The sequence below is a fragment of the Lynx rufus genome, unplaced genomic scaffold (genome assembly GCF_022079265.1).
Source record: "Lynx rufus isolate CCGP_SWC_20201006 ecotype Redwood Valley unplaced genomic scaffold, mLynRuf1.p SCAF_2, whole genome shotgun sequence".
Lineage (NCBI taxonomy): Eukaryota > Metazoa > Chordata > Mammalia > Carnivora > Felidae > Lynx > Lynx rufus.
In genome coordinates this window covers 185,564,440-185,577,296 of record NW_025814834.1, presented here as the reverse complement: position 1 = coordinate 185,577,296, position 12,857 = coordinate 185,564,440, and the positions used below count along the sequence as shown (strand labels likewise).

The 12,857-nt window shown below is 45.5% G+C and overlaps 1 protein-coding gene across 17 annotated transcripts in view; it reads right to left on the bottom strand.

Annotated features, from left to right (window-relative positions):
* MKNK1 (MAPK interacting serine/threonine kinase 1) overlaps positions 1 to 12,857 on the bottom strand; it is a 52,625-nt gene that overhangs the window by 17,697 nt on the left and 22,071 nt on the right. For 7 of the 17 annotated variants that reach the window (XM_047084010.1, XM_047084006.1, XM_047084009.1 and 4 more), the window contains 2 exons: positions 4,820 to 4,921; positions 2,666 to 2,763 (listed from right to left, as the gene is read on the bottom strand). In XM_047084010.1, the coding sequence (XP_046939966.1) occupies positions 2,666 to 2,763; positions 4,820 to 4,919 (198 nt within the window). In that variant the 5' untranslated portion in view covers positions 4,920 to 4,921. Of the gene's footprint in view, positions 1 to 2,665; positions 2,764 to 4,819; positions 4,922 to 7,322; positions 8,361 to 8,386; positions 8,458 to 12,857 lie in introns of those variants that run through there. The other 10 variants (XM_047084012.1, XM_047084014.1, XM_047084001.1 and 7 more) reach the window with 7 other exon arrangements.

The following is a 12,857-nucleotide window of genomic DNA, read 5'->3' as shown; positions in this document are numbered from 1 at the left end:
ACAATCCAAAAGACAGGAAGAGGTCAAACATTCTGCCCACAGCTCTGGTAAGTGGTGAAAGGGTTGCCATTCCAGTCCAGAGCTGCCTCCAAAGCCCTTGCTATCCTATCCCTGTCTGTACCCTGTCCAGCTTCTCTCAGGGAGCTGAGGGGCGTTGTCTCTCCCTCCCGTACCTGGGGGTGCCTGGCAAGTACGAACTGAAGGGGTGAGCCAACAGGTGAGCAGGTGGTTTAAGTAGGGAGGGACTGGTTAGCTCCAAACACCTCCATGGACCCCTCCCGAGCCCCAGACCACCGCAAGTCGCACATGGGGGCAAGTCCTCTGCAGAGACGGCTCTGCTTTACAGTCCCACGTGCGGAGTGGGCACAGCACAGACGACGACATCCTGCTCCTTCATTCCCAGGTTGCTATATTCAAACCACTCCTATATGCTGCAGCACAAACACCCATGTCCAGGTGTAATGTTCTATACAAGCCCACGTCTGTTAGTAAACCACTGTGGGCCCATTTCTAAGCAGTCAGAGAGGTGCAGTGCCGGGGCACAGAAGCCATTCAACTTGTTCACTCACCTATCATTTCGCATCAAAGTCAGGAAGAACCTTGTAGCAGGCAAGTTATTCAGCAATGGCATTATTTTCTCTGCAGAGGTAATGGACCCCTGCTATCAGAGGTGGGGGAGCAGAACACAGGCAACTATTTGAGGAGTTATGGAAGAAATTCAGGACCAGATTATCCTGAAACTCCATTCCAATCCTGAGACTCTAGGATTTGTCAGTTGGATGCCTGTAGGGAAGCCCTAATAAAACCAATGTTGTGGGGCCATGCTGGCAGAAGTAGTACATCTCTAGGGAGCCTCCAAAGGACAGGAGAGATGTGGGCCAAACTGCTCAATTCAAAGAATTAGCAAGCTAGGGTCCTGTGTTTGCACCAAAGATGCTGGGGGAGGCATGGAGGGCCAGGTTTTCCTCTTACGATCCAACCCCGAAGAAATAGGTCTGGATGGATGCATTTGAAAACCAATTTGTATTTGTGATTTATTGCCACACTTAAGCATATTTTTAAAAAATTACCTGTAATTTATACTGATGTTTCCAAAAAGGAATTGAGGTAATACTTTCGTTACCATATGAAGCAACACTCCAGCAACAAGGACTATGGCTTAGCAGAAGTTTTGCCTTCATTAATCCACAGCTGGGACTATGGACAGTTGGTTAAAAGAAGAAACACTTCTTTCAGAAGCCACTTTGGCTGGGTTTGCCTGTATGAGGCAGCGCTTTGACCTAGGCGTTCAGGTGGATGATGGGAAATACACCTGAATTACCCCCTTGGATTTAATGTGACCTTGTTTCCAGATCAGTGGTTCCCAAACTTTGGTGGGAGTAAGAATCACCTGGGGAACTTGGTAAAACAACAACAACAAAAAACAAACAAACAAACAAAAAACCCAAAGACCTAGACCCTATCCTTTATCAAGAAACTGGGTCTCTGTGCTGTTAGCTCTCTAGATGATTCTGATCCACACTAAATGGAAAATGGCCCTAAATAAGGGCTTCCCCAACATCAGCAAGTGTCAGAACCACCTGGAGAGCTGGCTACAATCAAAGTGCTGGGTCCACCCCTAGTTTCTGGCTTGGTAGGTCTGGGATGGAGCCAGATAATCTATAATTTCTGACAAGTTCCCAGGCAATGCTGACACTATTGGTGCAGGAACCACACTTTGAGATCCATCCCTTCTTCCACGTGGAGCTGGCAAATGGAGGCACAGAGGGGTAGAGTGAGCCACCCCAAGGTCATGCAGCAAGAAGCCACCTCTCCTGCCCCAAAGCTGAGTGCTCAGTCCTCATTATTATACTATACATCACTTTACAGCATTTTATAATTTGTAGGGTCTCTAAATCTACCAGTTCATTTTTATTTTCATCTTCATAACCACTCCATGAGATAGGAAGGGCAGGTATTATTGTGTTCATTTTAGAGATGTGGGAACTGAGGCTTAAGTAGGTTCAGTGACTGGCCCAAAGTCAAGTAGTAGTTTGTTAAAACAGAGATTCATGGGGCGCCTGGGTGGCTCAGTCGGTTGAGCGTCCGACTTCAGCTCAGGTCACGATCTCTCGGTCTGTGGGTTCGAGCTCTGCGTTGGGCTCTGTGCTGACAGCTCAGAGCCTGGAGCCTGCTTTGGATTCTGTGTCTCCCTCTCTCTATGCCCCTCCCCCACTCATGCTCTGTCTCTCTCTCTGTCAAAAATAAATCAACATGAAAAAAAAAATTAAAACAGAGATTCAGGTAGGCTTTCTAATTCCAAATCTGGTTGTCTACTCCCTGAAGCTTACTTTATTTTTCAGAATAATCAAAAGCAGCTTACTACTGGCCAGGCATTGTTCTAAGCACTTTACACATATTTATTCAATCCCTACATCAATACTGTATAGTTTCTATTATTATACCCATTTTACAGACAAGGCAACTGAAGGGCAGGGGTGTTAAGTAACTTGCCCAATGTTACCCAGCAAGTAAGTTGAAAAACCAAGAGCTGAATCCAGTGAATACAACTTTGGAGCCTCCATTTTTATTGAGTTGCCATATGGCAGAATATAAAATTTATTTGGCTTAGGACAAGCGACACCTATTTGCAAAGTAAAGCCTGGCATCCAGATGAGACACTCACTTTGACAGCATACTCTTTGCCATTCTGCAGGCTCACGGCACCTTGGACTTTGGCATAGGCTCCCTCTCCAAGCAATTCAGAGGTCAGCTTGTACATATCTAGAAGTGAAATGGGTGAGAGGAATTACGAGGTGAGTCACGCCTTTTCAAGCCAACATGGAAAGAGGAGCTTCTGCCACTGCCCGTCCCTGTGTGACAGCCTAGGCACACACAATGGCTCCGCAGCACTCAGTGATGAGGAAGATCATTAACTGTCCCAGCCATCTTAGGACTCAGTTTCTCAACAGCCACACCACATCGAAGGCATCCTGTTCCTCATTTTAGAGATGAGGTCAGTGAAAGAGTTTCAATTCAGCCCACACCTCCTGAGCATCCACTATGTGCCGGACAACATATTAAACTCATAACAGCGACAGAGTGAGGAATAAAGTACAGTCCCTGCCCTTTGAGGGTCACAGTCCAGTGGGAAAGACAGTCATATCAACAAATGACTCCAGAATAAACCAGGCAGTGGTAAGTACTATTATAAAGGGACAAGACACAGTGAAAAAGAACAAGGGGAGGGAAAGGTTAAATCTGTTTAGGGAAACTGGAGGATCCTCATAGAAGGAGTGTGATTCAAATGGACATCATTCATTCATTTACTCATTTACTCATTTTTTGAGCACCTGCTCTGTGCCTACGTCTGTGCTAGGCACTGGTGATAAAAGGGAAATAAAGCAGTTTTATTTTACACCACACACAGAAGTCACTGGAGGTTTCGAGAAGTTTCCAGAAGTCACCCACAGGAAACAGGAGACAGAAGTAGGATGCAAACGGATGCCTTGAGGTTTTTAGGGTGCTGAGTCAGGGCAGTTCTAACAGAGGAATAGGCCTGGGTTGAAAGAACATACAGGTAACCTGCCTAAGCTCACAAATAGCACAAATTTTTGAGCCCCTTCCTAAGAAAGCCACAGCTCCATCGTGGCCTTTGCCGAGCTGACCTCCTCCTCCCTTGACCTCCATTCTTCAGTTTGTTTCCTCTCAAGGCAGCCTAGCATTTAAACCCACAGAGTGAGCAGAACACTTGCAAACCATGAAATTAGATTTTATCACTTTTAGCATGAGAAGCCTATAATTGCACAAGCCATCCTTGAATAACAGGAAACACTCTTATGTTCACTGAAAGGGCAAGACCTGTTGATCTGGAAACTATTCTAAAAACCTTGAGGCTTTTATCAATCCCCACGACCCTCCTATACACATATGTCTACCGTTTAAGTTAATGACAAACCCTACACTAAGTTCCTTCCTGGGTCCATCACAGTTTGGTCTTGTGACTGTTTATAAGCATGTACACTGTTGTTTGTAAGTATTTTAAGTGACATGTTTCTCTCACAATGGATACTTTGGCATTAGCCTTTCATGTATGTCAGGATAGGCTGGTGGTTGGAAGCCCAAATATTCCTGATTCATAAAAGGGCTCGTTATTAGAATCACTGTACAAAACAATCAATTCACTAGTGTATCTGCAACATTGGAAAGAAGGCCCATGAGGGGAAGCTGTTTCAGTTCTCATGATGAAAGAAACACAATAAATGAAGGGGGGAGGTGTCACTCCTGGAGTAGCTACTGATCCATTTGCCAAAGTGTTCAGTGATTCACTTCATTTCATCACATGTCCAGCGATAACAGGACCAGCACTGAATCTGTGCCTCACAACCTGAACACGGCATGAACTCTTAAAATGGAGTCAAACTCATACAGCACAAGTAGCTGCAATCTCTAGGAGTCAAATCCTCTGCTTATAGAAGATTTAACTTTCATCTGGAGCTGTGGCCCTAGGTGTTCTCTCTTACCTGGTTGTTCTACATCTCAGCAGCCCCTGCAGGAACAAGCTGGGGTCAAAGATCACATCAGAAAAAGGCTGAAACACACCAAGTGATCTCACTCCATATACAAGTCTGACAAGCTGGTCTTCCTGTTCCCCTGATGAAGTGCTGAAAGCATTCAGAGCACACCATCCGAGAGCTCTGCCATCCCATCTTTCATCCCTATCACACAGATAAGCACGAGGTGGCTCTCAGATGATGCACGCTCTAACCTAGATCCATGGGCTACCAGAATGCCATATGGTAGAGCTGTAGGCCCAGATCTGAGAAGTCGTGTGACCAACCTTCAAACTTTCCTGGTAAGGAGTCAGTGGCCCGGGCCTTCCGCTTCTTCTTTTTCCTCTTGTCACCTTCTGCAATAGGAAGGGGCTCACTGCTGCCCATCTCTGGGAGAAAAGAGATGTAAGGGAAACATCACTATACTGATCAAGCCATAAGTTCACCCAGAAGGGAAAAAAAAAAGTGTGTGTGGGGGGGACCCAGGAGCTTTACACTGATGGTTTTTAAATATCTGTGAGGACTATTGATTTGTTTGACCCAGGAGGCAAAACTAAAGGCAAAGCCATTATAGGAGATCATTAACTGTGGAAAGGAACTCAGACAGACAGGCTAGATTAAAAGAGGATAGCAGAGCTTGCTTTATCCAGGCTCATTAGCACATGGATCTAGATCGCCACCAGTCAAACTATAGTTCCCAACAAAAACAATGAATCCATAAGCAGAGTCCCACCTGTGATGTCCTCCTGCCTCAGCACCAGAAAGGCAGGACCCAGGGTGCTAAGCAAGGGCGTGAGCTTGGGAGGGGTCCATGCAAATAAAATCATATATGCAGTAACATCTGAATGGATGTGCACATAGATTCACAGGCCTTTGGTGGAGCAGAACTCTCGAGGTACAATGGGGCAGGGGACGGGGTTGAGGATGGCCCTAAATTACTTCATGTCTAACAGCAAAGACCTGAGTACCTGTGGAGCCCCGACTCTCCCCTTCCCCTCAGCTCCTTATTTGAGAGGATACATTTAGGGTCCATTCAGAAGTCTGCAGTTGACAGGTCTACATCAGGCTGCTGGATGAGGTCATTCATTGCAAAAACATTATTATCTCTCATTGACCAGCAGGTTAAAGGGAGGCTCCCCATGTTCAAGGGAGGATTTGTGAGGCAAGCATTTCAACACTGGATACACTGGGCAGGAAAGGGTAGGGACAGAAAGAATAAGCAGGAGGCACGAGGGGAAAGAGAAAGGGGGCACGGGGAACCAGGGCCCAATCACAGCACTGTTTCTAAGACACTCTAGTAAGGGCCTTCCCCTATTAAAGATAAATTACTTATAGAACATGTCATGCCCCTGATGCAGAGTGAAGCCTTAATACTCTTTGCCTGCAGTTAGAAATAATAAGATTTCTCTGAAGTCTCTGGGTCTAAATCCCCACCAGGGTGATTAAACCTTTACATCCTTCTAAAATAGAGGCACTCGGGTACTGGTGGGGCATTCAGTATGACAGACTTTTAGACCAACCTTCAATAAACACAGGCTCTGGCTTGTTGGATTTTTTTTTTTTTTTTCCTAAGAGGTTTTGAAATGGAAGCTGGCTCTTTGCCCATTGAGGGGAAGGGCCCACTTTCTTCTTGGAGGACTCCGGCTGAACACAGTCGGAGAAATGGCAACTCGGCTCAGGAAGATTGATTAGAGCCAATGTACATCTATACATTGTTCTCAGAAGCAAGTACACAACAGCCATTAAGAGAAAGCAGAGCGATGGCACTTGTCGACACCACAGCCTGGAAAGCATGGTTAGACAGCTGAGCGTCTGACAGCCCGGTTTGGGCGATTCCTCCTCCATTCTTGGATCTGATGACAGCAGATCTTCAATTATACTTCATTTTTTGAAATATTTTTTAAAGTTTATTTATTTTTGAGAGATAGAGAGAGAGCACAAGCAGGGTGGGGCTGAGAGAGGGGGACAGAGGATCCAAAGCAGGCTCCGTGCTGACAGCAGAAAGCCTAATATGGGGCTCGAACTCACGAACTGTGAGATCATGACCTGAGCTGAAGTCAGACGCTCAAACGACTTAGCCACCAGGTGCCCCCAATGATATTTTAGGGAACAGATAAACACATGGATAAAAGGAGTCCACAGGGGATCTCAAAATAGTACTCTGGCTAACAGCTTCAAGCACAAGATAAATCTGGGGACTGTAGCTAGTTATGAATTCAAAGAATCCAACTTGAATCAGCATCCAATATCCACCCTCCCCCCAAGGTAAACGAAAGGGAAAAAGCTGCCCAACGCAGTGAGAAATTCTACAGAAATGAAACACAGGGGGCTCTTCAGGAGCCCAGGGAGGGGCACTGGCCATGGGGACAGCAGGCAGAGGAGGAGGGACCACTGTCCCTCTCACCCTGCCCTTGTGTGCAGTCCTGTGTCAGTCCTTGTCCCCATCTATGTTCTCATCGGTGCTGCGAGGTAAACGCAGAGCGGACTGACTTTGGATTCACTTCTTTCTCCTTCCCCTGCCTGCACTCTGATGGAGGGCCTGAGGACAAGCAAAACAGCCAAAAGGCAGGCAATGCAGAGGAGCAGCAAGAGAGCTGGCAGCATTATAATTCACAGGGGATGCTCAGACATACTTACGACTCTAGCTAGAAAACCCTGTTAGCGGCAATTTATACTTGGTTTTTACCACAGCAGGGCTGAGGGAGCCTCTTGTGGAAGAATCATACCTCTGAGCACCGCCACCTACTCAATATTAGATTTTATGGCTTCACACACAAAAAGATAGAGTACCTGGACTATTCTGCATGGATTTCAATGGAAGAGGGTACGCCAGAAGGGACAAATGGTTAACACTTTCCTTGGAAACAGAACTTGTTGAAGGAGAGTTGTTTTTGAAACTAGGAAGAAAAAAAATGTAGGAAGACAGTGAAGTAAAAAAACAAAACACAACAAAACAAAACATGCTTAACTTCCCTGTTTACACAGGGAGGGGGGAGGTGTCCTAATCTTACCAAGGGGTTGATAGGTCCCCATCTGGAGCCTGTCCATAAACTCTGTTTTATCACGGCCCACTAGCGGGGGCTGTGGGTCCTTAATTTATTAATTGCACAATCATTTGATGAAAGCTTCCTCAAGGTGTAAGGCTCCACAATCACACTGGTCCCTGGCTCACCTCCTTCCCTTGGCCCACGACGTCCTCTCAGCCACCAAAACCCAGCTCAGAAGGCTGTGCCCCTTTGAATGAGTTCAGTTTGTACAAACATTTTGGAAATCAGTTAGGCACCAGGCAAACAGACGGTATTATTGCATAGAACTAATAGTGCTCCTCCTCTGCTCCCAAACACCCTGCTAGAAGTTCTACTAGAGCGCTGACAGAATTTGGTGCTGAGCACTGACAGCCTTGAGCTCTCCCTAGTGTTCCTACAGGCCAGGACTGTTGCCTGTTCATCTCTGCATCTCCTATAAGCCACGGCACAGCGTCAGATACCCATGAGGTATCAGAAAATGTGCTCTGAAGTGAAATGATATGAAACAATGCACGCTCTTAATGTCAGGTGCATGCATGTCACCTGTAACAAGGTACAAGTAACAAGGACACACGCTGAAAGAAATGTGAGTACACCTCTCCCTACAGACAATGCAGTGTAAGGCTATTCAGTTCTATGAGTTCTCCGACAAACTCCTTCTAAGAAAAAGCCCCATGACCCAGGAGATCCTAGCCAGAAGTCTAGTGCCTGCTATAGGATTGGGCAATGTGTTATTTTAGAGGAGAAAGTGAGTACTTCCTTTAAGTTTTCAGACAGACCCCAGCTGGTGTGTAGGTTCCCAGTACTTCCACTGTCTCCAGCCCTTACCTTCCTCTTGGTCAGAGCTCGGTGGTCTACCATTTGTGTACTGGTGGAGCTGGAGCTGGAGGGGAAGCACACTGTTGACAGGGAAGGACGTGAGCTTGGTATCAGGAGACCAAGGTGAGAGCCCTGACTCAGAGATTACCAGACACACCACCAAGGTTATGCCAAGCTACTCTGCCTCTTAGAGCCCCAGTTTCCTCATCAGTGGGGTAGGTTTTAAAATAACACCTGCCCTTTCCAGCAACCCTGTGATGACCCAATGACACACTTGGTAAATCTGTGTGTGCACACGTGTATGGAAATACCAGACAGAAATACATAAAAATGTTAACACTACTAAAATTTGAAAAGGTGCTTAGTATGTGCCAGGCACCATGCTAGGTATTTTACATACATTACAATAATTCTAATTCTTACAATAATCCCACGAGGTAAATATTTTGCCATATTTTAGGTGAGGAAAGCTGAGGCTCAGAGGTTAAACAATCTACCAAACATCAAACATCTAGTTAGCGGTTTAGCGGGTTCAAACTCAGTGCTACCTTTCGAGTCCAGGATGTTTCTAATCTATATAGTAGTTTTCTCTGTGTGATAGGGTGATTTTTATTTTCTGCTTTATATTTTTCAGCATTCTCCAAATTGTATATAATGAAACGTGTAACTTTTTAATGCTCTTATTGTTTTAGCCAAGTTTTATTTTCAATAAAATACACAATAAATTTTCTCCGACACAAATTGCAACTTAGAATCTGATCATACAATATTTAAAACTGTATGTAGATTTCTCTGTATTGAAATTCAACATTCAGCGAGGAAAAAACATTTCAGGAATATCGGTGCCCTGAAGATGTTATTTTTATAATACTGGAAAACAACATAGAATACTATTTTAATTTTTATCTTTTTTAAATGCTAATTTTTTTAAAAGGAAAAATTCTGTAAAAACCAATATGACAATATGATGCAATGAGCATTTGAGCCTGAGAGACACCAGTCTCAATCCTGGCTCTCCAGCACTGTGTGCACTCTGGTAGCTTGCTTGGCTTCCCTAAGTATCCGTTTCTTCATGTAACAAAAAAGGTCAGAGTAAGGCCCGGGCTGCCTGCACCACCAGGCTGTGTGAGGGTCAAAGAAGACACAACATAAGAACACTACTGACTTACTCATTCAGCAACTACCATATTTACTGGGTACCTAAGTAACCTTAGGTCTCTGCCGTTAGGAATTTAAATCCACTGGTGTATAAAACAATTTCAATAGAGTGGGACAGGTGCTGTGTGACAGCAAGTAGCAGGTGCTGTGGAGCAGAAGACAGTCATCAAACTCAGCTTGGTAACTAGAGGAAGGAACAGCTAAGCTGACATCTGGGGGATAAATGGGAACTGGCCAGGGTGGGCTTGGGGAGAGAGACAGACAAAGAACATGTGCTAAGCCTGAAGAGAAGCATTATGGCTGGTCAGCGCGAATCAGAACTCCCGGAGCAGCTGAGGAGGCACTGAGGAGATTCACCTGGGTGGGACTGCAACAGCAACAGATGTTCCTGACAGGCAAGTACCCATCATCCACAGTTCTCCCCACAGGTGACCCCAAGGCCTGCCTCTGAAAGAACTGTCATTTCTCCAAACTGTCCCCCAAATCACCATATCTGTTCTCCATGTTTTGACAGAAACTTCAGAGAACCGACCAGCTCCTGCATCTGCTATGTGATACCAAAGGAGATCATTTCCCCGCTAAGAACACGACTTTGCTGGCTAACTCAGCTCGGCAAATTTAGCTCACACTCCTCTCCCAAGTACTTGAGAGTTCTCTTTAAAGACTATGGTTCACTCCTCTTCCCACCCTGTAAGAGTTATTTGCCTCAGTCATAAGGGCTTTCCAGAGAAGGAACAGTGGTGAGAACAAGGTGATGAGTACAATTATTTGTAGTGATGCCTTCTCAGTCACCAGCTGGTGGAGGTCCCCAAACAATGGAGACCGGAGGAGATGAAAGGAAGGGGGTGGGCACTCTGAAGGAAGAGCTAAGACTGACACATGTGTGGTCGAGGGGCAGGTACCGAGGATGGGTCTGGGGAGCTGGAGCCCAGGACGCTGACGTCCCTGAAGGAGTAGTACTCGCAGCCATAGTGCACACAATGACTAGTGACAGCAGGCACACTTACGTGGTGCTCTTCATATGCCAGACAACGTCCCAAGTATTTTACAAACACCACATTTTACATATCCTAACTTATTTCATCTTCACAACTGGAGGAGATAAGTATAATTATTATCTACATTTTACAGATGAAGAAATTGAGCTACAAAGAGATTAAGTAATTAATTTGCCCATCGTCACGTAGCTAAGTAAGTGGCAGAGCTAGGATTTAAATCTAGATAGACTGGCTTAAAAGTCAAGCTTTTAACTATTACATTATTATAAGCATATTTAATATTACTTCATATATTAAATATTATTAATATTACATTTAAACATTAATGCTGAAAGGCAGGAGGGTAAAGTTAGCCAGGCATCAATAAGAATGCTTTTATTTAGAAACCTTAAAAAAAAAAAAAAAAGAAAGAAACCTTAGCACAGAGCTTCCCTACTGATGTGCTGTGAATGAGGTATTGATCCCCTCACCGGGCTGAACAATATCATTTTCTGTGTGTGCTATGATGTCAAAAAGGCTGGGCAGCCCTGCACTAGCTTACATAAATACAAAAGCATTGCTGTCACATTATTATATTAATCAGAAATCTGATTAATCATAAGTTTCTCTGTCTTACTTGGAGATAACTTTGCATTTTATGCTTCGGCATATTATGGAGGATGAGCTACAAACCAGTCCAACCACGTTATTTCATGGCAGTTCGGGTATCAGGTACACAGCTACGTTCTTCTTCCACCTGACCTATTAGTTGGTTGATTTTGTTTCTGATGGATCATTACTGTGTAGGGGACAAGGTCAAGGAAAAGTACACTCCAACAGAAGCTAGTCAAATTTAACGCATGACAGATGAAAGGAGCCACCTGTGAAATCATCTCACTCAGATGACAGTCTGGGAGTGTGATTCCAAGGGGCTAGGGTAGTTCATAGGTTTTTCCTAAGAGTGCTGTGTGCTGCAAAGCTGGCCAGCATTAGGCAGACTGCAGATTCTCATTCAACTGCTATGGAAGTGGGCAGTGTGAGCCCCCGCCCAGGGTGCCAGCAGGGTGGTCATTCACAACAGGCCCCCAACAGGGCTGTGACAGCAAGATTCCCAGAGGCAAAGGGTCTGGAGTCAGGCCCATCTTCTTCCTCTGTTCTGACTCTGGGATCACAAGCACTCTTCAGAGCTGTCACTGCATCTCCTGGTGGAAGGAATGATCAGAGGAAGGGTAGAGCGGGTAAAGGGAGTGTGTGCTTTAGAAAGAGCAAGCAGGAGTGAAGGACTGGATTTGGGTGAGCAGGGTAGTATAAAAAGCTGAAAAGGGCAGGCTGAAGTCAGATCACGCGGGCTTATTAACGTGGCCAGCAAGGCCCTCCAAGGTCCCTATCTACTTTGCAGCCTCCTCAAGCCTCAGTCCTTCTTTCAAGTAAAAATGAAGAGTTCAGCTTGTAATGCAAACAATCCCACAGGCGCTTTGCCTTGAGACAACCCGGGTACGTCAGCATGTACAGAAGTGCTTTGTGAGCGTTTCCATTCTGTCACCCAGAATAAAAAAAGATGTGTACTCCAGGGCTGAGATTCACTAAAATTAATACTTTTTATTGCTTCATCAGGACATTCTTAAGTGAAAATGGCATTTTGTAAGAAGCTGGGAGTGTAGCAGTGAGGAATACAGAGGCTGCTAGCACATCTTTGTGCCGCTGCCTGGACTCATGCTCACGCACTAGCAGTTCTACACACTGTTGCTTTGCAACAACAAATAACATCTTAGTGCTATTCTGAAAACAGTTTTGACCTTGTAGATACCCTGAAAAGGTTTCAAAGACCCCCAAGGTCAGCAGAGCACACTTGTGAACCACCATTCTAGGCAGTGGGGAGGGACTGGGCTATGAAACTGGCTGTGATATGCAGAACAGACTGGAGGCTAGACTGAGTCTGGGAGAGTAGAGAGAGGCCGCCGCAATAGGCAGGAGGGCAAGGAAAGCCTGTGACCGAGGCAGGGACAGAATGGGAGAAAGAGGCGAGGGGATGAAGCCGCACAGGCAGAACTGGTCCTAGTCTTGCCAAGCGACTGGAGATGGTGGAGGAGTCTAAGATGACTACCCTTTGAAGGATGGGATGGGGCCTATTTTCTCTCTGTCCCCACTGCCCAGCAGAGATCCAGCACAGAGGAGGACCTCAGAATATGTTTATGAAGATATGTTTATTAACTAAAGTCAGGTAACCCTAAGAGCAGTGGTACCACCAAAGAAGGGGAGAATTCAGGAAGGGGAGCTGGTTGGGAATGGGGGAAGGCCACTGGGAAGCTTCAGATAAAGAAGGGTGACACATAGCAGCAAAGGAG